The sequence below is a fragment of the Coprinopsis cinerea genome (assembly GCF_000182895.1).
Source record: "Coprinopsis cinerea okayama7#130 chromosome 7 map unlocalized cont3.7, whole genome shotgun sequence".
Taxonomy (NCBI): Eukaryota; Fungi; Basidiomycota; class Agaricomycetes; order Agaricales; family Psathyrellaceae; genus Coprinopsis; species Coprinopsis cinerea.
In genome coordinates this window covers 445,853-470,640 of record NW_003307538.1, presented here as the reverse complement: position 1 = coordinate 470,640, position 24,788 = coordinate 445,853, and the positions used below count along the sequence as shown (strand labels likewise).

General features: G+C 50.9%; 10 protein-coding genes and 1 non-coding gene across 11 annotated transcripts; 5 read left to right on the top strand and 6 right to left on the bottom strand.

Annotated features, from left to right (window-relative positions):
• Positions 1-220: 220 nt before the first annotated feature.
• On the bottom strand, positions 221-2,555 carry CC1G_03940 (laccase; the record flags this gene model as incomplete). The annotated part of the gene is made up of 12 exons (XM_001830997.2): positions 221-270; positions 327-385; positions 449-472; positions 535-683; positions 752-772; positions 841-1,368; positions 1,434-1,632; positions 1,839-1,908; positions 1,957-2,104; positions 2,171-2,239; positions 2,349-2,370; positions 2,431-2,555. The coding sequence occupies 12 exons, from the start codon at positions 2,553-2,555 to the stop codon at positions 221-223; spliced, it is 1,464 nt and encodes a 487-aa protein (XP_001831049.2).
• Positions 2,556-3,256: 701 nt separating this feature from the next.
• CC1G_03939 (hypothetical protein) lies at positions 3,257-3,560 on the top strand (the record flags this gene model as incomplete). Its single annotated transcript, XM_001830996.1, has 3 exons — positions 3,257-3,313; positions 3,375-3,478; positions 3,533-3,560. The coding sequence occupies 3 exons, from the start codon at positions 3,257-3,259 to the stop codon at positions 3,558-3,560; spliced, it is 189 nt and encodes a 62-aa protein (XP_001831048.1).
• A 396-nt stretch (positions 3,561-3,956) lies between these two features.
• On the bottom strand, positions 3,957-4,685 carry CC1G_14770 (hypothetical protein; the record flags this gene model as incomplete). The annotated part of the gene is made up of 4 exons (XM_002910746.1): positions 3,957-3,980; positions 4,054-4,098; positions 4,208-4,284; positions 4,640-4,685. The coding sequence occupies 4 exons, from the start codon at positions 4,683-4,685 to the stop codon at positions 3,957-3,959; spliced, it is 192 nt and encodes a 63-aa protein (XP_002910792.1).
• A 1,259-nt stretch (positions 4,686-5,944) lies between these two features.
• CC1G_03938 (hypothetical protein) lies at positions 5,945-7,893 on the bottom strand (the record flags this gene model as incomplete). The annotated part of the gene is made up of 2 exons (XM_001830995.2): positions 5,945-7,626; positions 7,686-7,893. 2 exons carry the CDS (start codon positions 7,891-7,893, stop codon positions 5,945-5,947), a joined length of 1,890 nt encoding a protein of 629 aa, XP_001831047.2.
• Positions 7,894-8,660: 767 nt separating this feature from the next.
• Positions 8,661-8,977, bottom strand: CC1G_03937 (hypothetical protein; the record flags this gene model as incomplete). Its single annotated transcript, XM_001830994.1, has 3 exons — positions 8,661-8,712; positions 8,764-8,870; positions 8,921-8,977. 3 exons carry the CDS (start codon positions 8,975-8,977, stop codon positions 8,661-8,663), a joined length of 216 nt encoding a protein of 71 aa, XP_001831046.1.
• A 357-nt stretch (positions 8,978-9,334) lies between these two features.
• On the top strand, positions 9,335-11,925 carry CC1G_03936 (laccase 2; the record flags this gene model as incomplete). Its single annotated transcript, XM_001830993.2, has 13 exons — positions 9,335-9,359; positions 9,616-9,724; positions 9,777-9,843; positions 9,893-9,961; positions 10,016-10,163; positions 10,217-10,286; positions 10,512-10,710; positions 10,769-11,296; positions 11,360-11,380; positions 11,450-11,598; positions 11,660-11,683; positions 11,744-11,802; positions 11,873-11,925. 13 exons carry the CDS (start codon positions 9,335-9,337, stop codon positions 11,923-11,925), a joined length of 1,521 nt encoding a protein of 506 aa, XP_001831045.2.
• Positions 11,926-12,208: 283 nt separating this feature from the next.
• CC1G_20136 lies at positions 12,209-12,282 on the top strand. The gene has a single exon. It is a non-coding gene; the product is annotated as a tRNA-Ile (tRNA).
• A 127-nt stretch (positions 12,283-12,409) lies between these two features.
• On the bottom strand, positions 12,410-13,701 carry CC1G_03935 (hypothetical protein; the record flags this gene model as incomplete). The annotated part of the gene is made up of 2 exons (XM_001830992.1): positions 12,410-12,855; positions 12,909-13,701. The coding sequence occupies 2 exons, from the start codon at positions 13,699-13,701 to the stop codon at positions 12,410-12,412; spliced, it is 1,239 nt and encodes a 412-aa protein (XP_001831044.1).
• A 339-nt stretch (positions 13,702-14,040) lies between these two features.
• Positions 14,041-14,942, bottom strand: CC1G_03934 (hypothetical protein; the record flags this gene model as incomplete). The annotated part of the gene is made up of 2 exons (XM_001830991.1): positions 14,041-14,542; positions 14,602-14,942. 2 exons carry the CDS (start codon positions 14,940-14,942, stop codon positions 14,041-14,043), a joined length of 843 nt encoding a protein of 280 aa, XP_001831043.1.
• A 2,080-nt stretch (positions 14,943-17,022) lies between these two features.
• On the top strand, positions 17,023-19,223 carry CC1G_03933 (hypothetical protein; the record flags this gene model as incomplete). The annotated part of the gene is made up of 4 exons (XM_001830990.2): positions 17,023-17,353; positions 17,408-17,756; positions 17,800-18,321; positions 18,380-19,223. 4 exons carry the CDS (start codon positions 17,023-17,025, stop codon positions 19,221-19,223), a joined length of 2,046 nt encoding a protein of 681 aa, XP_001831042.2.
• A 1,764-nt stretch (positions 19,224-20,987) lies between these two features.
• On the top strand, positions 20,988-23,262 carry CC1G_03932 (hypothetical protein; the record flags this gene model as incomplete). Its single annotated transcript, XM_001830989.2, has 10 exons — positions 20,988-20,998; positions 21,175-21,234; positions 21,338-21,662; positions 21,721-21,853; positions 21,906-22,010; positions 22,058-22,227; positions 22,280-22,449; positions 22,501-22,695; positions 22,749-23,185; positions 23,240-23,262. The coding sequence occupies 10 exons, from the start codon at positions 20,988-20,990 to the stop codon at positions 23,260-23,262; spliced, it is 1,629 nt and encodes a 542-aa protein (XP_001831041.2).
• Positions 23,263-24,788: the final 1,526 nt, after the last annotated feature.

Here is a 24,788-nt window from a genome sequence, read left to right as displayed (position 1 = left end):
GTAGTAGTCAGAAATAACTCATGCTTTGGGGATCGGGAACACTGGCATTAGGTGATAGTGATAGTGACTCGAGTCGAGGTGCGACTTCTCGAGTTAGAGTGAGATGGCAACAGAATCTATTTGTCAAGATGGAGATCAATGTCTATTTGGTAAAAGGTCGGAATGGTTCAGTGCGACGGACGAAAGATAAAGAAGTATTAGAGGGTCTGTCCAATGCTCATCACTGTTCTCCGAAAGCTTCATACTTCGGACAAAGTTCGTGCCAAGCAGCTGAGAACCGGCGGGTTGAGTCAAGCCAAAACATAGTACGAGAAGACACCACGCACGAGGAGGTTCGAGTGCAGCAACCCTCTCAGCATCTTCCGCAAACACAACTGCAAAACCCCTAAAGCAATGTACACGAGCTCAGCTCTTCTACCGTCCTGACAGAACTCCCAGAAAGACTTACAAAGCCCGATGGAAATCGATATGGCTACAGAGAAGAACTTCTCAGCATGTCATCCGGGATGTAGAGAGGCCGGATGTACTACGCACCAGTGAAGAATCCAGGGACCAGCGTTGTCAGTTACGAATCGGATAGTGACATTATCAGTCGCCTCGCCGATGCTGACGACGTCGCGCTGGATAGGGTCGAAGTAGTTGTATTCAGAGCTACCCGCGCTTCGGATAACATGGAACGTGTGCTGTCCATGGAAGGTCAGGTTACAGGCCACAAAACGTTACGAGGAGAGGGAGTGAACGAGGTACTTACGCCGTGGAAGTGGACCGGGTGCTAAAAAATTGGAATCAAAACTCAGCATCACCGCGCTCGGGCAGTAGAAGCTCAAGGGAGAGACCTACAGGACTTCCAGCTGACCCTCCAGGAATCGAGAGTTCGACCACCCGGTTCCTGGGCAGAGTGTAGATACTCCCTGGGGGCATAAGTTCCTGCGGCGTCCTAGCCCCACTCAGAATCTGCAACAGAACCGGGACAGTAGGCTGAATCATAGTCGCATTATTGACCGAAAACCTGGTGCTCTGGGAGTCAAACCCAATCTCGAGGTTGATATTGATATCCGCGCCTCCGACTTCAGGACGGCCTGGAACTGGCTCGGGAAAGAGGGGCCGTAAGTCGAATTCGCGGAAAGGGCTGGAGAAGGGGAGGCGCTCGGTCACTGGGTCGGCGGGCTCTGCGCCGTGGTAGCGCAAGACAGCAGAGTTGATCCCCCCGGCGAAGCCTGTGTTGCCAAAGTTAGGGTCTGCGCGGATCCAGTAGTTGTCTATGGGTCGGTTTGCGTTGAGCACGAAGGAGACGCGTTGGGCGGCGAAGATCTGGATGGAGTCGACAGTGTGGGGTTGGACGTTAACGCCGTCCACTTCGATTACAGTCTAACGGAGAGTGGTGGTCAACTTTGCATTGCATGGAGACATAGACATGGTTGAGGGTCGCTTACCAGTGTGTGGCCATCGATAGAGAAGATATAGTTGGGATCGCATGACATGGAGATGAGTCGGAAGCGGTACCGTCTGTTGCGCTCGACATGGATAACGGCGAGGTCGACAGGGGGTCCACCAGCAAAGCGCCCCTTTCCATTGATGAGGGTGGAATTGAAGATAGGGAGAGCACCAGCAGATAGGGTAGGGGTGTGATACCTACCACGGCGTTAGCCAGTACAATGACTCGGACTGAGAGTGGAGATACGTACCAGTCGGCCAGTGTTATGATCGTAGATTCTGAAGGGCGTAAGTATCGCGTCACAGAACAAGAAGGAAATCACCACACCATCATCGATATCATACCTGAAAGCCAAAGGTCAGCAAGGATGAAGTGTTCTGATTCACACCTTTGACGGACTTACAGTTGATGATGGGGATCGTGAGGGTCATAAAGGACGAATGCTCCACGCAGGCCGTCACAGTATTGGGTTTCTAAATTCCATGAGCTCGTCATTTCACAAGAATCGATGAGCAACTTACGATGGTGAGAATGGTACCAGAACGTCCCCGCTTGGTCGGGAACTTGAAACTGATAAAGAAAAGAACTTCCAGGAACAATGGGACACTGAGTGACGCCGGCAGGGCCGTCTGCCCATTGACTTCCGCGTTGGAATAGACCATGCCAGTGCTGCCCGCAGCCCGAGAAATGTTCATTTAGATCCAATTTTCACAAGCGGTAAAGGCGAGCACTCACAATACTCGTAGTTCGAAGCATCGCGGGGTCAATGAGCTCATTCACGACGTTGAGATGAAATCGGCCGCCCTGTCAGCCAAGTTCAGAAAACGTTCAGTGTACTCGTAATTTGGGCATCTGAAGGGTCACTGACTCGTGTGCCGGTGATTATTGGCCCAGGGAAGGTTAATCCGCTCACTGAGCTACCAGCGAGAACGGCGCTAAAATTCCAACATGAGCGAGGAGTCCCCTAGGATGGATGCCCGATTGGATACACTCACGATCTGCTGAAACCATCAGGGGAAATGAACCTGTTACCGACAATAAGGTCTCCGGATGAGCCAAATCCTGCCAAAGCAGCTGGTAAAGACAGAAGTATAAGCAATGAAAAGGTAAGCAGTATCATGGTGGTTCTGGTGGAAGTCGACTCTTCACCAAGGCGACCGTTGGAGGGAATCGTGTTAAGTTTGGCTCGAGTACTCTTGACTTTTAACCATTTTACTTGCCTCTCTACTCCCTCCCTACACCATTGGTTGTTTATTTTTTACCTGTAGACCGCATGCAAAATGCAGCCACAAATTGCGAAAAGAAAATAGTAGGTATAAGGAGGAGATTCGGGATAGATTAACGCCTCACCACAAAAATAACCTCTGGTTTTTTGGTGAATATGCGACATCGGATATGCAATATGCAATGGAAAACGGGATCAGTCATTCAGCAAGGAGACCAATTCTCAGCGACCATTTGGCAGGGGCGGGGGGCGGTGCGACGTTAGTGAGGAGGTAATCACGAAGAGCGGGCTTGAGCATTTGTTGAGCATAATGCGTTACTAGATGCCATCCTCTGCGGAGAGGAAAACTTGTCACTCCGCTCTCTATGTTAATTAGATGGGATTAGGATTCGCCGGCGCTTCTTGTGCGGAACTCGAGAGGACTTGGAGGGCTCGAGCGAATGCCTTCTTGAATTAGCTGTGCGATAAATTGGTAACCAAGGTTTTATATTGCGAGACTCAGGGCGGTGACCGCTAGGTGATCTTCTGAAGGATGGAATGGTATATAGCGGAGGCTTGCATCGTCGTTTTCACAGACAGAAACAGCAGCCCATAACATGCAAGTCCAACGTCGTCTCCTTTCCTTTGCGGTTTTCATTGCACTCTGCGCATTGGTGAGTGGCGCCCATTGACATGTTATCCGGGGGCTAGAACACTCACTTCATCACCGTGAAGCCTGAAGTCGCGGCTCAAGAGCCTCACACGGCGATTCGTGTGCATCACACCCTGGCCAATGAATGGCCATACGTCGTTGACCATACCGAGACCATCGTCTGGACGTGAGTCGGCTGTGACCTTCCAGTATTTCGGCGTTCTGACCTTTCTCTATCTAGACCTGGTCCGACTGTCGCTTCGGGATAGACACTGTACTAGTAGCCCCAGCGCGGCAAGGAGCCGCTACTGACGAAGCCTGGAAAGCCGTCTCGCATCAGCCTTTCCTGCCGTACCTACTTATTCAAAGACCTTCTCTACGAGAATGGTTGATAATCAATCCCTGCTATATGTTAACAATCATAGAGGTCCCTCTAGTCATCATCTCGACGTACCTCATTTGGTCAGATTGCCTTCCCCCGCTCGAGCCATGGTGTGGCGTGGCGGTCTGCCAAATTTGGCTTCTCTATGCCAGTGCCAGAGAGCGGGGGCCTGATTTCGCCGTACTCTTCCATTCCCCGTTCGTACTTCGACCAGGGAAATGAGGTCTTCTGAAGCGAGCGTCGGATGGATAATAAGTGGGTTCGTAAGGAGCCGTCCACATCGTCATTGAGGATCGTTCGGCTCGTTCTAGATCGCTTGTCCTATAAGACACTGGCGGTGTAAGAGGTTGAGTCCACCCAGAGGAGTTTCGAGAACATACCTTACGGGTTTCATGATGCTTCTTCAACTGCATCATCCAGCCCACCTGGATCCGTCGACATTTAAATTGGACTGTTAGTAGAGTGGACCGTCGTAGTGAGATTTCCGACAAGTCAGGAATGAATATATTCGAAGCGGAGCTGGCACTAATCTACCCGCCCGGTCATGAATCGAGGTTGTTGACGATGGATGATGGCGGTCGACGTGAAAGTAGAAGAGGAAGAGGCATCAGCTGTATTTGGTATTAGTCAAGGCGGCTAACCCCGACCTTCTCCGCGAGCAGTTCTCAGGCTCAAAACCGTGAAACATCTAATTTGGGAATCATAACAAGAGAAAGTGCGAGTAGTAATTAACAAGAGTCTCCAAAGTTCAAAGGCAGCTAATGCGGTCGTTGCTCCCTCACGAAGAACCAGACGCGGACACGGACATTGGTTTCCGTTCGTCCTTGGCAAATGCACGGATCAAAGTCTGGAGCGGATCAATTATGCCCTTTGTCTCGTCGTTCTGCATCTTGCCTTTTGGCTTTGGTCTGCGTAAGGTAGGAAGACCACCCTGTTTTCGGTCAGAGAAAAGAGGCAGAAACTGACCAGAAACCGATCTTGAAGATGACCGCGCAATATCCTTACTGGCCATATGGAACTGCTCCGCTATTGTCTACCTGTACCGGGGCCACGCCGATTCCCGTTCTCGTTCGAAGTAAAACGAGTAATATCTTCCCGGACACCATTCAGATACCATATTGGCTTCAAAAAACACACGATTCTACCCCAGGATGACGATTCTACCGGTCATTGCACAATGCCATGTCGAGATCGGAATGTACATTTGCTCGCGCTGAGCGCTTCAGTATGGCAAAGGTCAGTCGGATTAACAGTTCTTCCTAGATGTCTCCTTTCAGTAGATCGAAACACCCATTAGGCGTAAAAATATCATGACTCTTCTGCTGAGATGATGCTCTTCTGATCGCAATTCCTTCTCTTCATCCCCTTTCAGACTTCCGTAGTACAAGCCGCAGCCCAAAGGCCAAGTTCCCCCTTTCTAGGTACCTAACGTAAGTGATACAATCCTACCACCGCGAACCTATGCTCCTTATCAGTTGGAAATATGTACCTCTCAAAGCGAAATCACAAAACCAACAAGCATGAGTATCGGAGGCCAGCATTTGGAAGGACCACTTAATCAGGTACATCGGTTCGTATGGATGCCCTTTGGAATGCAAGTGGTACCACTTTTTCGTCGTTTCTTTCCTATACCGACTCAAAAGGGTGTCCCTGTACGCGTCATCCAACGCCGCCACTGCGTCTGGTTGAGTACTTACGGGAACAGAGCACTATCTCCGCCTCGCCGCTTTTCATTCTCCAGGCAACAGGTACCGCCTTTGACCCCTTTCTAAACCCTCAGTATCGTAGCAAGGCGACCGACAGTTTCGCTCCATACTTGGGAAGATATTTTCTCATGAGTTGCGCGCAAGGTCTTATGAGGGTCTTTGTAACCTTCTTGATGAACGGGCTCCAACGCAAGGGGTGTCAGCTAGCCGGCTTACCATGGAGATGATGATAATGGGTGTAAAATATCAGTGATGTTCTGATAATAATATTGTCGTAATTGCCTTTTGGCTGTAGCACCCGCAGGACCCGTAAACGGGCGCCAAAGGCACTCAACGGGCCGCTCCACATTGAGTGATTTATCGCGTTGACACGTCTACATCTACCGTGCTGAGGCACATACATACCCGGAATACAGACACATGGTAGCTATAGATGTTTGATCAGCGGTGCCTTGGCTAACTGCAATGTAGATATCCGGATGGTCTAAACAAAAGAACGACGCATATGGAAGCAGTACAACTATCAATACCTTCAATGCATTACCCTTGATGTAGCATGTCTTTCCTACAAGTCGTGCTCAAATGGCAAGATCTGGACACGTCCTTCCATCCATGTTTGTGCACTCTCTACGTCAGAGCCCGTGCCAACCGCCTCTTCCTTCGATCCACCCCATGCTTTCCTCGAACTGATGAAGGTCGGGGCGTAGAACGTACCATCACCAATCCGGTGTTTGACACTTTGCGACAAGTGACGTCTAGGAGTGGCCGACAATCGCACCGTTTTTATGTTTCTGTTTTTAGAAACATAACGGCAAAGGCTGACAAGGTCCTGTACGTTCATTGAATCGAGTGAAACGGATTCGAGGTTGGGCCAGGTAATCGGTGGGATTGACGACACGGACTCGCCAGGTACGTCCAAAGCTGCTGGTTCAGGTACTGCCTCCTCTTGTCGTCCATTGATACGCATCTGCTGGAACATAGCGTCTAAATTGCGACTTGTTTCAGCTAGACGTGGGGAGATGGTCGGTCGAGCGGTTCTAAGGGAACTCCGTCGTTGGCGGGAAGAGGGGGGCCTCTCCGTGTGAAGAAGCGCGCCTACAGACGAATTGATGAGCTCAAGAGAGCGGATAGATAGGAGCTTGTGGAGGAGCTGGATGTCCGTCCATGTGGAGGACGATCCGGAATCGAGAGCGAACCGGACTTGATTCCGAAGCCGTAGGGTTTCCAAATTGCTGATGGAAGTTGCGAAGGCCGAATCGAGACATGAGCAGATGGGTACTGCAACTTCTCCGTCCAATTCCAATATTTTGAGGTTAGGAAGGCGAAGGTACGTGGCCGGGTATGCTGGGTTGGCATTCGCTAAACGACGGGAGAAGCTGAGGGCGAGGAATTCAAGGTTCGGTACGATTACCGGTGTGGGGCGGTCCTCTGTGACGAATGTGCGAAGGCGCAGTAAAGAGAGCCGCCGTAAGTTGGGTAATGCTGTGATCATGCGAGTGAATTCTAGAGGAGTCGATGTCAAGTCCCAAAGGACGAGTGACACCAAACTGGGAAAAAAGGCTGGCCCGATTCGGATACCCTCAACGCGCAACATTTGCACAGAAGAGAATGGTGATGTCGTTCCAGTGTCCTGGCCCCAGCATGTTTCAATAAGGGACTCGTTTTCCGTAACTTGGGTGTGAACGCATGGTGAAAATCGAATGGAGACATGGCGCAGGGGTGAGTTTGCCTCCGTACGCGTCCTGATCGCAGACAAGAGTCCTCTGTAATTGGGAAAATGTAGACCTCCAAAATCTGCATTGATGAACAACGTTCTGAGACGATTGGAGTGGCGCATGACTTCGGGTACAATGACTTCGACGGCAAGGTTGAGGGCTAAAGCCAGAGGCGGTATGGACAGGTAAACGTGAAGCGGTGCTGCCCTAGATCGTTCGAGCCAAAGTCTAGTGAATTTGACTGGATCAAAACGGAGAGAGTTTGTGCCCTTCATAGACATGGGAGTCGTGATAGTGGCCCATAATTCGGGACTACTGAGCGCTGCGGAACGCCATAGGTGGCAAACTGCACAGGCCACCAAAGGGAAAGGGAGAATCGAGTCGTAACCGGCTGTGGGGTCTGGCTCATCCCATTTGCTGAGCGAAGATAGCGTGGTAACCAAGAATATCTTGCTCAACACCTCGTCTGGAATCTGGTGGATGGGGTGATCGCTGGAAATACCCATCATCAGATCGGTAGACCTAGGTGAAGCTGAAATAGCGTTATTCGGCCAAAGTCACAACCGTCGTAGCCCAACAAACGTAACCTACTGGCAGTTGGTGAGGTGTAAGGAACGAGAGCTATGCTTGGTGTGTCGATTGTATCGGATGCAGCATTAGATGAATCCGTCGTTAGTCTGTCGTCGGTGAAACCTCGGATGTAACCTGGCGAGTGACATTGTTGGCGGAAAGCTTGTAAAGCAAACATATGACCAAGCGAACCTGGCAGCCAAGGATGTCGATGAGTCGCGGTTGACATGTTATCCTCTCCTCAAGACCCAAAGGTCCTGAAATCTCCGCCTCTTCGCCATTTTCTCTCAGAGAAATTGCAAAACGACTCGGACAGGCACCCGAATGAAAAGGAATAAAAAAGTCGCGCAAACAGTATAGTCTACTGGAGTAAACAACCGTTATGTAGTGAGATGTTTGTCAGTAGGTTTTATGTTTCGCAGCTTGCTTTTGACGTTTCAAATCTGACGAGTTCTATTGGCAGACGCTGCTTGACATGAGAAACCGAGCCCCTGCTATGAGCAACTGGCGTAGTATCGGTCAGGCACGGACAACGCTCAGTAGTTGAGGGATGACTCGGTTAATGAACTTACCGAGGACGGCTTATCCTTGCCCTGTCTAGCTTTGACCAGGGCTTGGGATTTATCACGGCGAACGCTCTAATCTAAGTCGATTGGTTAAGAGCAACTCTAGCTCAGGCTAGCAGGAGTTCTCGGCTTACAATTCTATAGTCGTGCTCGAAAGAATCTTCACTCTGGCCTATAATATCATTCCAACCGTTCAACAATTTCTCGAAAACGATGTATACGCGTTACCCTAGGTCCCGCGGTCGTCTGAAGGTAACGGGTACATTTAATCATTTGCTCGCATCGTTAAGTACAATGAAACAATTAATACTACATGTCAAGGTGTATTACGACGATTTGGGGTGTCTGGCCTTAATGCGGGTGAGTCCTCATCTTGGAGGCAGGTTTTTGGAGAAACTAACCTTATGATACTATGGTTGCAGCTTCTGTGCTAATTGGAAGGCGTGGGCGTGGGCGCTGTCTCGCTCAGGCTGGGACCTTGGCTATCAAAATCATGAGCATGGACAGCGCTGATATCGATGCCGACGACCTACGTCCAAACAGTTGTGGTGGTTCGATCAATGAGGAAGGGCGATTCTCGCTGGATGGTGTGGAAGATTTTGGTGGCCGTCAAGACGTCCCCCTCCGCACCATGGACGGGCTAGTCAGTGGTTAGCCAACGTAAGTGTCGGTCATGGGCAGTACACGTACCGCACAGCTCATGGCAACGATGGCTACGAGAGCGAACAGGGTGGATTGGAATTGCATGATGGGAGTTGATGGGGATCCAACTTGGTGAGTCCGGCGTCAAGTACGACCTAGATATATACTGATCCTTCATTAAGGATTCATAAGCGATCCCTTTTTTCGACTTCTTGAACTATCGGTTCAAAAAACCTGTCGCAATCTAGGTACAACATTGGAGTTCTCCGTGACATGAAGGAGATATGCCTCGAAGTGGAATTTTCTTTCCAGAAGATGCAATCTGGTTTTGTCTCATCCATTTTTGTGACGTTTACTCACCATTTCGAATCTAGGATCGTTCGCCGATTTGCTCATATCTTTGCGACCACTCAATATTGCTTTACGTACCCCCTCGTGAGAGGCACAAATGCATTCCTTGCGATGCCCGATTCCAATCTCAATGCAGGTACGTCCCTGGTTTCATACCAATGCGTGTTTTGGACTGGCATTCCTGACCTTTGTTCCGGTTGACGTTTCTAGTTATTTCGTGTGACCTGTATGATTAATCGTACAGCCTGAATCTTGTCCTCAAAGTGCACAAATTAGGGCTCAAGCTACCAGGCGAGGCAGGTATAAAGCGCTCTACTCTCCATCCGACGTTCCCCACTCACCACCAGCCGGCTGAGTTCACCCGTTCTTGAAACTCGTTATGTTGCTTTTAGCGACTGCTCTCGCTACATCCCTCTTACCTTTCGTGCTGGGAGCCATTGGCCCCAGTACCAACCTTGTCGTCGCGAACAAGGTCATCGCTCCCGACGGCTTCAGTCGATCGTGAGCCTTTTCTGTGGACTGGACGCTTCTTCAGTGACTGATCATGTCGCAGTGCTGTCCTCGCTGGCGCTACCCAGCCAACGGTGCAGTTCCCTGGCCCCGTCATTCAAGGGAATAAGGTAGGCAGATTTCAACCGTTTCCTGTCACATCATGTTGAGTCTTTGTAGAACAGTTTCTTTGCGATCAACGTCATTGACGCTCTGACCGACCCCACTATGCTGAGGACTACGAGTATCGTAAGTCAGTTCTATTGATGCTGCGATCAGCGGAAGCTCACCATCTTTTAACAGCACTGGCACGGCATGTTCCAAAGGGGGACTGCCTGGGCTGATGGTCCTGCTGGCGTCACCCAATGCCCTATTTCCCCAGGGCATTCGTTCTTGTACAAGTTCCAGGCTCTTAACCAAGCCGGTACTTTCTGGTACCACTCCCATCACGGTAACTACAATCTATCTGTACTGACGTGACGATGTTGACTCAGTCATTCTCAGAATCGCAATATTGTGATGGTTTGCGTGGGGCTATGGTCGTATATGACCCAGTCGACCCACATCGCAACTTGTGAGCATCCTTTACTTTATTCCCAAGGAAGCCATCAGTCTAATGACTTGCCATTTAGGTATGACATTGACAACGGTATGTAACCTCCGGCGTTTGGTCGTCTTGTGATCCGCAGTTCACCTTGTTTTACAGAGGCCACGATCATTACGCTCGCAGACTGGTAAGAATCTAATTACTTTCGATTACCTTCGAGCATACCTAACTCGGGGCCCTTCTGTTCGCCAGGTATCACGTCCCTGCTCCCTCTGCAGGTCTCGTCCCCACCCCAGATTCCACGCTTATCAACGGTAAGGGCCGGTATGCTGGTGGCCCTACCGTACCTCTCGCGGTCATTTCTGTAACCCGAAACCGACGATACCGGTTCCGCCTTGTTTCCCTTTCATGCGATCCTAATTATGTATTCTCTATCGATGGGCATACCATGGTACGCACTAGTTCCCATCCCTGTAAAACGGGTGCTAACGACGTGTATCATCCCTTAGACTGTTATTGAGGTCGACGGAGTTAACGTCCAACCTCTCGTTGTCGACTCGATCCAGATCTTCGCAGGTCAGCGCTACTCGTTCGTTCTCAACGCCAACCGCCCCGTCGGCAACTACTGGGTGCGAGCCAACCCCAACATCGGTACTACGGGCTTCGTCGGTGGAGTCAATTCTGCGATTCTGCGCTATGTGGGCGCCTCCAATACAGACCCCACTACCACCCAAACTCCTTTCAGCAACCCTCTCCTTGAGACCAATCTCCACCCCTTGACCAACCCTGCTGCTCCTGGCTTGCCTACCCCAGGTGGCGTCGACGTCGCGATCAACCTTAACACGGTATTCGATTTCAGTAGTCTCACCTTCTCCGTTAACGGAGCCACTTTCCATCAACCGCCCGTCCCTGTCTTGCTTCAGATCATGAGCGGTGCACAGACTGCCCAGCAGCTTCTTCCCTCCGGTTCGGTCTACGTCCTTCCCCGTAACAAGGTCATCGAGCTTTCTATGCCTGGAGGCTCCACTGGCAGTCCCGTAAGTCTTAATTGTCTTCATTTCCAACAAGTCGGTGATTAACGCTGGATCATTCGCTTACAGCATCCCTTCCATCTCCACGGTGTATGTAGGCCTCTGTCTGATCTCATTCGGAAGCGTTACTGACGGTGCTTCTTTGTTTCGATCTGATAGCACGAATTTGCTGTGGTGAGAAGCGCGGGGAGTTCGACCTACAACTTCGCGAACCCGGTACGCAGGGATGTCGTGAGTGCCGGTGTTGCTGGTGACAACGTCACCATTCGATTCCGTACCGATAACCCTGGACCATGGATTCTCCATTGGTGCGTCAAGTCATCGTCCTCGTGCTGAATTGATTGTCTAACCAAGATATCACATACTTAGCCATATCGACTGGCACCTTGTTTTGTAAGTCTTCCCTTCTTCCAGACGTGATTAACTTTACTGATCGCGATGATGGGAATACAGGGGGTTGGCTGTAGTGTTCGCTGAGGACGCTCCTACTGTTGCAACCATGGATCCCCCTCGTGAGTAGCGCCCGTGCTTTTGAGGAGTTGTGAAACCCGAGCTCAACGTGAAACGTTTTCCACTTTACAGCTGCTTGGGACCAACTTTGCCCGATCTACGATGCTCTCCCTCCCAACACATAAGTCGTTCAATTCAAGGCTGTTGACGTGAAGGGAGCAAGAAGGAAAGTAAGAGAAAGGCAGTATCCCGTCGGTTTGCCTCTGAAATATCGATTAATCACGCTTTTTATCACTTGTAATTATCTTTCTTTGTTACAGTGGCTCTTTGACGCTGGCTCTCCAGTGCGTTAGAGTCGATAATAATAGCACTTCTCTACTTTTAGGCAGATTTTTAGGCAGGGCTGTGGTACGCTTTATATTAAGTTAAAAGAGCACCAATAATGTCGCCCTCAGCTGGACTCTTGTCGGCCGACTAGCTCAGTTGGTTAGAGCGTCGTGCTAATAACGCGAAGGTCTTGGGTTCGATCCCCACGTTGGCCAGTAGCCCCCTTTTTGTTAATCCTGGCACTTTCCTGTTCCTACTAACCCTTTTGAGAGTCCAGAAAAATCACCATGACTTAAATTTTTCTTTTCATAGAAGTCCTGGAAGGGTAAGGAAGTGATATAACTAGATGACCCAACATTCAGTGCTGGTCGTCAGATGCAGGTGTCTTTTCGACCAATCGAAGCATTCGGCGAAGATTCGATCCAATTGCGCCTGCCTGTCCGCAGCATCTTCGAACGGCGAAGGACTGTCGAAGAACGTTACGTACGCGCGGATTGTCAGTTTACGAAGGCGAGGAAACCCCATTGAGAGTAGATCGTCAAGCGTCTTCCATTGGCCCAGGTCCACATTCAGATCGCAGCCGATTTGAACGATAGGGATGATATTGAGGTCCTCCAGAACGTTCTGTCCCTGCATCAAAGCGAGCTCGTGGACAAAGTCCCCGTAGGCAGGAAACTCTGGAGTATCCCAAGTCCTCAGAATCAAGGTGATGCTTCTGAGTGTCTTAAGGGAAGAGGGGGGAAGTTTGCTCAAGATATTGTTGCGACAGGTCCATTCGGAGTAATTTTCTGAGATTCATACGTTGTGAGTTTGTGGAATATCACACTAGATAATTACTCACTCTCCAATTCTAAATCAAGGGACTCAAGTTTACTCGGCAGCGTCAAAACGCGAACGACAACATGATTGTCGTCATTCTTCCCAAAGTGGACCTTGAGGGTCGAAGCCTCTGATATATCCATGGCAGGCGAAGTTGGGTGGAGGATGAAATGTTCGGCAAAGCGGATCGATCCGTCCAACAACGTCAATCCTTGTATCTTGACGGGAGTATCACTTGACGATGGGAAGATACTCTCGTCGGGCTCTATATTCAGGACGCTAAGTGTTTCCAGATGTCGACATTCGCGGAGGAAGGTATGGGGGAACTCGCCAATGTTGAAAAGGGACAGGGATGTCACTGGATTTCGACGGACAAATGAGAGGAGCGAGCTTCGAAGGCCAGGGGAGATGGTGCCCCAAGGTCTCGCACGCTCCGCATGTCGGGGTCCATCCGCAAACGCCAATGTGAAGGTGTGGACTTGGTGCAGATTTTCAAGAACCACGAAGCCATCGTCGATGTTGTAATCATACATGCTTTCTAACTCCAACTCCCGGACGTACGTCCCAATAGCCGGGTTTTGCTTCACCACCTCGGCGAATCGCTCGATGGGATGGAGAGGCAATTCGACACGCTCTTCTGGTGGGACCCATCCTTCTTCCTTTTGAACCAGCATGACCGTATGGAAAATCCGCTTTTGGCAGAGTGAGGCGAATTCCTTGTTGACTAGGGCGCATTGGGAAAGGTCTCCTAGGGTTCCTTGACACGCGAGGTAGGCCACGATGAGCTCGATGAGCTCGAGAGGGACGTTGGACATGATGGGGAGAATGAACGGTCAGAATCTATGTGGGTAAGCTATGGGTCTACGGGCGCTGGCTTCCAGCGTGTGTGCACACAGCTCATTCGGAGAATCCAGGCAGTTTATTAGCCTGTTTTCTACATTCCAGACCATCAAGTGAAAAAGCATTGATTCAGATATATAATCTACAGATTGTGTTGAAAGACTGGATGGCCATGCGAGACCTGACTCTAGACCGACTCGGAAAGGGGTAAGTCGGCGATCAAGCCACGACTCAGATGCACAGAGCAGTGGTAGACTGGTAGTCATGTCAAGGGTCTTCTGTAACGAATCAATTGGTATACACGGGCCATGTAGTCAGATTTCTCTACACTGGGCACTCGTAGTCGATTCGACGTTAGGATCTATCAAAGCGAAGCCTTCATCGAGGATCCTTTCCAATATCGCCCAGTGTTTCCGTGCCGCTTCCTCAAAGGGCGAAGGACCGTCAAATATGCCCACCTTCACATGGAGAGTCAGCTTCCGAAGGGAAGGGAATCCCAACGACAGTAAATCGCCAAGTTCCTTCCACCGGATCGGGTCCAGATTTAGGTCGCTGTCGAAGTGGCACATGAGGGAGATACTCAACTCCTCCAGGACGTTTTCGCCTTGTAGTCGAGTGAGTTCATGAACAAATTCGGCGTAGGGTGGAAGCTCTGGAGTGTCTATAGTGTCGATAAACAGCGCAATGCGTCGAAGAGTGTTTAAAGAAGGAGGAGGAAGTCTGCTGAGGACGTTGCCGCGACAAGTCCATTCGGAGAAGTTCTCTGAGATCCATCGACCGTGAGTCTTTCGAAGAGTCCGAGATTTAAGGTACTCACTGGCCAAATGCAGATCAAGTATTTCCAATTGCACAGGTAACTGCAGGATATGACTCACGACATGGTCGTCGTCCTGTATCCCAAAATCCACCTTGAGACGTTGCTGTCGCGCATACTTTCGATCTCCAACTCCCGGACGTACGTCCCAAGGGTGGGGTTTTGCTTTACCACCTCCGCGAATCGCTCGATAGGATGGGGAGGCAACGAAACCCGCTCCTCCGAGTCCCATGGAACTGCTCTTGGCGCTGGCTTCTGAACCAGCACAACCGTGTGGAAGATCCGGCGTTGGCAGAGTCGAGCGAGCTGCTTGTTGGCGAGGGCGCATTGGCGAAGGTCATCAAGTGTCCCTTGGCTGGCGAGGAACTCAATGGTAGCCTCTAAGAGGTCGAGTGGAAACATAGAGGAAAGCAATGTAGGTTTGTCGCCTGGCAGCTCGAGAATACTGAGCGCTGTGTGTTCGAGTGTGTACAAACTGTGGACAGGTTAGTGGGCGCTGATTGGAATCCTAGGGTATTTCTACGCCCTCACGCACGTGGCGACGCTGGAAGACTATCATAGTTATGGGTGCAGATACTTACCTTCCTCAGCCGGCACAGTCCTAAACTGGATGGCGTAAGGCTACTAAGGTTGCCCGGCAGCTCGACTTATAGTTAATTCGAGCTTGCAGGCCTTACCGTGGATCATGGTGGTTGCTGACGACTGCATACGGGCAGGGCCCATCGAGAAGTGTTTGGAGCGGAAGAACATATGAAGCGTTCGACAAGTTCGAGAGGTAGGTTGGTGTGGTCGTGGAAGGAAGGTAGTAAGCCGTTTCGAAGCGCTGAGGACTTTGAATTTTCTGATCAGCCATACCGCGGCCATCACGGCCATCATCGATATCGCTTGGCCGATTGGAGGCATCGTTCACCTTTAGATAGACTCGCGACCAGTCGTTACGCCTTGCCCCACTCTGTTTGTGTTATGTTTGTACCGTATTTGGTCGATGCCGGTTGATGGCCAGCACAAACAAGTGGAGCGCAGCGTAACTGTCCGTTTGGAGGTGGCCGGGGATAATAGAAAGGATAGGGATAAGGGTATATCATGTGGGGAGGAGGGGGAGGAACATAGTATATCAGCCAATGGCCTGTGTGCCATCCTTGGACTGGAGGGGGTGGATGGGATGGCCCGGGCTGGAGGTGAGGTTGTGGGTGTGCGAGAGCCCGACTCCCGAGCGTGACCATTCACATTCTGACAGTTACAGTCATTCAGGCGATGGTTCTGATAATTTTCAACTATACGATACTACAGATGGCGAGGAGGAAGGGTGGAGTGAGGAGGAAATTACCGTAGTGTACCATAGGCTAATTAACCGCGCGCGCGTTTTCATCGAGTTTTCGCTAAGTCAGAGTGTGACAAGCGTGACACGCCAAAATGGGCTTGGTGACTCCCAGCCGGTACACGGAGTTGACCCTGATGTGGTCACGTGTGTACCGGCTGGTAGCGAGCCTAGTTCACCTTCCATGGTTTTTTGTCCTTAGCTCTAACGTTCCCTGGTGTCCCCCCGTCTGACATCACGTGCAGACCAGTCCGATGATCGGAAACCGCGCTCACGTGCCTGTTCTATACGCGTCCATAGCCTATTTCCCGGTAGTTTAATAAACCAAACCTTAAAACGTTAATCCACTCTCTTCACTCTATGGACCCACCTGAAAACCGACAGAAATGCTCAAAGTCCAGCTGTAAAAACATCACCCAGCCCCCACACAAGCGATGCGCCCACTGCCGTGCCCAAGCCGCTCAAAACCAACGCGCATGTCGCTCCCGACAAAAACAGAAAGCCGACGAGGCGGGAAACAAAAGAGTCCGTGATGAAGAACATGGGAATCCAAGACCGGCCAATCAGCAAAGACTTGGAACGGGAATACCTTGGCATGACGATTCTGACGAAGAAGAGGATAGCAGTAATGCCGTATGTTATTTATTCTCAAGACCATGCTAGTCCGTTGCTCAGAAAAGACAACAGAAACACTTCCCTGGTCCCTCAGATTTTTTTGTATACCTTAAAGAGTTATTCAGGACCACAATACACATTTCTGTTGATGCAACATATCAAATCACAGCCATGAATGGACGTTCATACCGAGAACAAGTTGTGGCTGTGGCAAATGAGATATGGCGTGTCACAGGGTATAGATTTACGTGAGTGGTCATGTCTAATTCCAAGGGGTATGTTGCTTACCGCGGTTGCAGAGTTAAGGACCACCCCTCTTTGAAAAACGGACACAAAACACGTTACTGGTGTTGTCAAGATGATGGCCACAAGAAACTGCATCGGCCGTCACAAGACCCAAATATCAAGCACCGAGAACATGTCGGCATGAAGCGCTTTCCATGCGAAAGCTATTTACGGATAAGCTGTTCCAAGATTGATCCCGACAGCCTCAAGATTTCCATCAAATTGGGGCACCATTTCCGACATGTCCCCTATCTCGACGTGGCAATGCCTTCCGAGGCCGTTGAACTCATCCAGGAGTACCTGGATTTCCTCCGCCCTGGAGAGATGGTTCCAAGGATCCAAGCAACATACCCTGAAGTCACGGCAAACCAGGTCCATACCGCATGGCGGGAGCTCAGCAAAGCACATTGGTATCGAGCCGAACAGCAACTGGAATCTGTCACAATTCTTCTTGGCGAATCACGGTTTCATGACGACATTGATGTCTTCCAATTGTCGGATGTACCTGACGGGGTGGATATTGTTGCATGGGGGATGAAGAAGATTGCTGGATCCCTTGAGGGATCCATCGTTGAGATTGGAATGGATGCTACTTGTAAGCTGCCCATTTAAACCTTACTAAAAGCAATGTTCTAACCCAAAAGCTTAGATAACACGAACTCGAAGCATTTGGAATTGTATAGCATCATGGCTGAATATGATAACGCTGGCTATCCGTTGTGCTATTGCCTCCTCACAACAGCGACCGCGATCGATCAGAAGAAACGGACCAAATCACTGGCATCATTTGCCTCGGCATGCAAGAAGATGTATGGCGTTGAACCCACGTTCGCCCATCTGGACAAGGACATGGCGGAGATTGGGTGTGTCAAGGAGGTCTGGCCCAAGGCGAAGACAAACATTTGCTGGTGGCACCTTGACCGTGCCGTCAGCAAGCGCTTGTCAACGAACAAGCTCCAGACGACCCCTTACAAGTTACAACGCCAGCCGTGCTCATCGTGAATATGATTTTATCTCCCTTACGTTTGGGCCCATTGGCAGTACCGACATCGCCGACTACGAGGGAGGACTTCCCGAGGACATTACCCCTCCGGCGGTTCCGTCGGCACTCACAGCAGGAAGGCAACCAGGGGTTGGCCTCACAATCCGTGTGCCCGCCCTCACCCAAAAGCCACCACTCACACAGCCTCAAGCAACGGAAACCACTGCGCCCGACACAGAGCTAAGCCCCAGCGTAAAGCCAGAAGGCGGTCAGCAAGCCCCGCCTGCCCGGAGCAGCCAACGGATCTTCTGCCCCGCAGAGCACCGGCCAAAAATACGGCGACTGATGGAAAAGCATTACTGCGCCCATCCACTCATCCCTGGCGAGTCTGGGCCGACAACGACAGAAATAAAACGATGGGCGGTATCGCAAATGTATATGTATTGCATATCGAATGAGCTACCGGAGGTGTGGGCCTACTTGTGGGAGAACTGGTACCGAGAGGGACGATGGGAGCTGTGGGCGAGATCGGTGCATAGCCAGATACCGGTCCTGAAGACAACGATGATACTGGAGGCGCAGTAAGTACCCCACTAGCCTGGTATTTTATGAAGGGACTCACCGGGTCGTCTGTTGTAGCTGGAGACGCATCAAACGTGATTTCCTCAATAAATTCCATATGCCCCGTTGCGACCTCCTCGCCTGGATACTTGTCACGAAACTGGCGCCGACGTATTACCGGAAACTTGCGAGGGTGTTCACCGATACAGGGCGTTACCGAGAGCTAGCTAGCTGGAGGAAAGATTTCAAAAAACGATGGAGGGCGCTTGAGACCAGGCCCATCACACAACCAATGAATGATGCTTACCGGCCAGACGTAGCACTGTGGGTGTGCACTTGCCCCTCATTTGCGACCAGCCGATTCCTCCTCTGCAAACACCTCATCCAAAGAGTCCACCCTGTCCCTGCTCTCTTCTTCGCCGAAGTGAAACGCGCCCGAACAACACCATTCTGGAGCCACTCAACGTTGATCCCGCTGGCAAGTGACGACATCGATTCGGAGCCATGCGATGACGGACAGCCGGAGCCCAACGAATGCAACGACGAGGAAGTCCGTTCTGTATATTCGGATGAGTCTGACATTGACGAAGAATTGGAAAATTTCGTACCAATGCCCGGTGGTGGAGCGACCTTCGAAGAAGCGATGCACGAAAAAATAAAACTTATTCGTGACTTTGCGGATGGTCTTGAGTATCAGATTCAATTCCGAGATGACAGACTGCTGCATACCTTGGAGCGGCAGGGAGCTGCATTTCTGCGACTGGCATTGGAGTGTTTGGAGAAAGAGAAGAGGATGCGAGCAACGAGGGGGCCCAACCCGTTGACGTGGGACAGTTCCACGACAAATGCGATGTTTTACCGCAGTCGTCCGAACAATTCCCGAGCCGTCGACATAACCCATCAAACTCTGTTCTCAAAATAGATATACCCCTAATAAATCTTGATTCTTGCTCACAGCCAGTCATCGCTCAGCGAGAAAGCCAAATATCTTGAAAATAACATACAGAACATACGATCCTTGGTAAGAGAACATCAATCTTATCTTATAAGTGTGGTGACAGCTCGCGTTGACAGCGAAGCTCGCGGTTCTGACCTTCCTCCTTTGTATCTATTTGGTCTGCACGTGATGTCAGACGGGGGGACAGCAAGGGAACTTTTAGCTCTCGACTAGGTGCCATTCCAAGAAACGAGGCGATATGTGCCTGGACTAAGATACAGGATAACAGCCTTTCATGTCGATTGGCGACGTTGTTGACTTCCTGAGTTTTGTCGATTGTCATCTTCCGAGTTGTAACTCCTGCACGAGAGACGCTCGTCGTTCCTGTGTTTTCTGCGGTGAGTTTCTGATCCTGTCGCCAGGAACAACTGAAGCACAATGTTTCCATAGTCCAACGGTTAGATTTTTTCGACAGCGCCCATGAAGTAATCTAAACGCTCTGGGATTCTGGGCTGATCCGCGGATGCTCCCAGGAGATTCAATATTCAATAGTAGTATTACAGGTAAGCGTATTCAATCGTTATTCTCATCGATCCGTTTCCCCTGCCAGAAGTGAATTCCCCGGGCGTGCCCTGTATTGCCACTTCAGCGCTTCAGCCCTGCGCAATGGGCGGATCCATACAGCATGGGCCGGTCCATATAACCTTAATTGCCTCCCCACACAAACCCTGAATGCCGATGATGACCGAAACTCAAAAGCTCCTTTTGAGGAGATTTACTAAGAATCTGCGTGCATTCGTTCGAAGTAACCGGAAATGGTAGGAGAGTGCCGTGTTTGAATGGTTCCCCGCGAAGGACGTCGGGAAACCCTCTTGGTGAGTTTTCGACTTTCGAGGGAAATAGAGGCTATCCTCCTCAGACTAATCTGGGAAAGGGTCGCTCCAATTTGTCCCGACGTTTGAAATCTATCGGCGAATTGTATGGTTGGAGTGGGACCTCAGAGTGGGGAGACGTGAGTCGATATTCACCGTTCCCCGATCAGGAGAAATCGACTATGGCTGGCGATCGAGGCTCGAGTGAACTTTCGACGGCCCTTCCAAATGGTTACTGGGTTGATTTATTTCGTACTCGCCGGGTACTTTCACAGGAGAATTTTGCTGGTACCATTCAACTTCAAGAATTGAGACTCGTCAAACAGTGGAATACTTTTCTGAATCCTTCTCTCCCCTGGTCGGACCCTGGAGTATCTTTAACCCCTGCTTATTGAGATTTGGGGAAATGGCCCGACACCCTGAATCAGGTTTTCCTCTCTGCCGTCTAGTTGAGCGGTTTACATTTACTTTAGCCTCCCCTTCACTCACAACGACCGTCTTCTGCGTGATCGTCAACGTCTTGGCAGCGTTTGGGGTTCCTATTCCCACAGTCGAACTTCGCGAATTTGCCGATGCTCAAATGGCGAGGGACCATCTGACATTAGAACGAAGTAAAGTTGATGTATGAAGTTGATCATCTACCTTAACAGACACCCCTTGTACCGTCCTTCAGTTTCCCCAAAGCATAATATGTATTTTCCTGGAAACTGGAGTTTCATGAACGGGCTGTGAACGAATTTGGTCGAGATCAAGAAAGGGAATGACACCGGCCCAGAGTTGGGTATTTGTTTGTGTATATTCCCCAGCTTCGCTCTTGAACCCAAAGCTCAATGGCAAATACCGCTTTAACCGATTCTACCACCACAAACGAGCCACAATGGGGCCGAAGTACGTCTAACCAATACTACATACCGTTTACAACCTTACTGACTGCAAAAATCCGCGTTTTAATAGTCCTAATATGTGGAGGTACAGACTGGTGAGTTATTTCGGTTCAGATCGTCTGAATTACGCTCAGGACTCACCAAATCCTGTGTCTTTCTCGTCATTCATGGATTCAATAGGCCAAAGCTTGGAAGGAAAGACAGGAACAAGTCTACTGAGGGAGAAAACGACGCTATATTGTGAGTTCTGAGTCGCCAGGGGTCCAAATCCGATGCTCACGAGAACAATGGCGACGCCGAACCGTTGAACCTGTCCACAAATCGAATTCCCGGCGGTACACAGCAACCCAGACTTGCTCGAACCCAACATCCTAAGGTCGCTGCTCAACGTCAAGATTGTTTCGATTCACACGTCGTGCGCTGGGTGCCATTTCGTGGCACTCGACATTCATGGGACTGCGTGGTTGTTTGGGAGGAACGGCTTCTCGTGCTTGGGCATCGCGGACGTCGACTACGTCTCGGAGAACGCGCCCGTTCCTCTGAAGCCTACCGACCTCGGTGCGCCCCAGGGCACTAAATTCGTCCATGCTGCGTGTGGCCGCAACCACACGCTTTTGGTTGGGAGCGACGGGTCTGTCTGGGCGGCGGGCGCTAATAATGTCGGGCAGGTGAGTCGCTGGTCCTTTGTGAAGTTTGAGATTCCCCAGAGGACTGACGAGCGGGTAGTGTGGCCAACCACCCAGTCCGGACGTTCCTGCGTTCAAGCCCGTCTCCGTTGTGCACGGGGGCAACAGGGAAAAGGTCGTCCAAGCTTCGGCGGGCATCTCGTTCTCCCTGGTCCTTACCGACACCGGAAAAGGTGGGCTCTCATCTTGATAACCCCAGAAACGTGTTCTAAAGAGCGCCTTTAGTGTTTTCCTTTGGTAGTGCCGAAAAGGGGCAACTGGGTAACGGTGTGACTGGCGAGCGTATCCTCACTGGAAATAAGACTGGCTTCGATATCGAATGGCAACCAGGTGAGTCTTGAGCCTCTCTTTCGCTTCTCAACGCTCATCGTCTTTAGTCTTCGTCAAGGAATTGAAGGACAAGAAGGTCGTCAAGATTTCCTCTGGTCAGCAACACAGTTTGGCTATTGACGACGCCGGTACTGTCTACGGATGGGGCTTCAATGGCTATTGCCGACTAGGTCTTGGCAACCAGGTCGACGCTCTGAAGCCCAAAGTCATTCCCCAGGTCTGTATCGATCAATATGACGAGGATTAGATCTGACGACTGTCTCCCTCAGTTCGCTGGCCCCGAAGAGGCAACGATGGGTGCAGACATCGCTGCTGGACCCACGAGCAGCATCGTCATCGACAAGCAGGGGATGTTTTGGATGGCGGGCAAGTGGAAGAACAGCGGCGAGGGCTCTTCTGGCTCTCCCTACTCTACCTTCAGATTCATGCAAGACATCATGTGCGTGCTGCCGTTGGACTGTTTCCGGAGCGATACTGATCCTTTATTCAGGGGATGCAAGATCCTTCTTGCCCGCTCTGGTGGTGTAACCCACTGGCTGACCACTCCCGACGAAGATGGCAGCCCAATGACCGTCTGCTGGGGTCAGAACGCCGCCAACGGTGAGCTTGGACTTGGCTTGGACGAGCCGAAGAGCTCCACTAAGCCTACGAAGAACATGCCCTTGAGCGGTATCCACGTCATCGAGTGAGTGATCTCCGCCCCTCCTTAACAATATCCCATCTGACTCCTCTCAACAGTATCGCAGCCGGCCAAAACACGACCCTGCTCCTCGCCAAGCCCAACGACAAGTTCTCCGACTTGCCCCGGCACCCCGAGGACGTGCAGCCTCCCCAGGTGTGCGGCGGGTGCAAGAAGGACGACGGCGATCCTCTGGAATGCGACAAGTGTGATGCGCCGTGGCACTTGCACTGTCTCAACCCGCCGCTCCCCGAGGTCCCGCCCGGCGAGTGGTTCTGCCCCGAGTGCCTCAAGGAGGAGGGCACGCCGATTGGGAACCCGTGGCGCCACCAGAAGCGGCCCAAGCCGACGATCCTGCCTGCGGGTGCGCAGCGTGCGCCGGCGAAGAGGCCTGCTCCTCCCCCTGAAGAGTATGATGACGATGACGATGATGAAGATGAGGAGAGCGATGATGGTGATAGGAAAAAGAGGAAGGCTTCTGGTGGTCGCGGTGGTGGTATGTTTTCGTTCTGGATGAGTCTGGACACGAGGCTGATGGTTCGTTCTTTAGCTGCCAAGAAGAAGAGGCAGTAGTTGTTTCGCCCTTCCACACTCCTGATCCCCTCTCGCAAATCTAGAGAGGGGGTCGACGCGTCACGCCATCGACCTGCCCATCTCCCACCTCGACTGGCCAACGTGCTACCAGTCCTTTTTTGAGAAATATCCCCCGGACGCCTACTGGTCCGCCCTATGTTGTATTTTTGACGGTTCTTTTTGTATAACTCACTTATGTTTGTTTGCTTGCTTGCTCTGTGGCTTGCACGTTCCTCTTTCTCTTGGTTTTGCGCTTCGGCGATCTGTGTGCTTTTATTTGCTTATGATAAACCCCCTCGTCATCTTGTAACGTATTTGTTGGATTTACGATGAATCTAGCTTTGCTCACCACCGCTCCACTCACAAGTACTTTCCTATTTTATGTCCGCGGTCGCCTGGAGTCTTCACTGCCCATCTCTCATCGGTCGGAATTTCAGTCTCCGTGGGACATACACATCGACGGGCGCTGTTCTGAAATCTTTGAGGTAAAGGTCACATAATTTGTAGGCGTCCACCATCCACAGAAGCTCGAGAATTCATCTACAAAAAGCTAGATGCCCTCGCACTCGAAAGGAAGAACGAGTGGGAAAGGCACAAAGACTCCTGCGGGCATTTGGTATCGGCGGGCGCTTGTTCCGAGGTCTTCGAGACAAAGTTCACATAATTTGTAGGTGTTCAATGTCTACAGAAGTTGAAGAATACATCCACACTTACGCATGGTACCGCATGGCCTCCCCCTCGAAGAAGAGATCTTCTCTCTTGGCACCTGCTGATTAAAAGGTAACGGTCGAAGGAGAAGTTCTGGACTCGTAGGATGCAAACATGTTTATCTGTAGACTGTCCACTTTAGGCACCTACGACAGGTCCCAGTAAGGGCTGGCATGCGAACATTGTGTGTGGTTCCTGAGCCAACTAGACGCCTACAAGGTACAGCCATTGTCGAGGAGATCGGATCAGCGCCTGGGAAGACGCAATCTATGTCCGAAGTTCTTGCGTAGGCATAGTGGGCTAAGTATGACAAGAAACCATTGGTTCCTTCTCGTGACGAGTCACTCTGATAGCTTCGGGGAGACAGGCTCCTCTGAACGTAACATGAGAATTTTCAAGAGCTGATACGAGACCTGAAGGCTATCCCGCGCCAGGCCTCATGATCACATTTTTGAATCGCACAACGTCCTCTTTTGGTCATACAGATCCTCGACGTGGATCCTTTGATTCCTCCATAAGGTAGATATACTCGATTTCAGAAGGGAGAAATGCAACACAAGCAACAATCCTTGCCTTGCGCTGAGACTCTCGGTCGGGCGTCAGCCGCAGCGTGTAGATGCAACCTGAGGTTGAAATCGTCCGGGATGTGCTCATGCCGGAATATGGGTACCTGTTGTTCTATGTACAGGATTTCAAGAGAATTTTGGAAAATAAAGCCCGATCAGCGCCCGAGAAGGGACGCCCATAACAGCCGTATCGATGGACGCGCCAAGTTCAAACTATCTGCCAGTGGCACCGGTCACTACAATCTGCGGAAC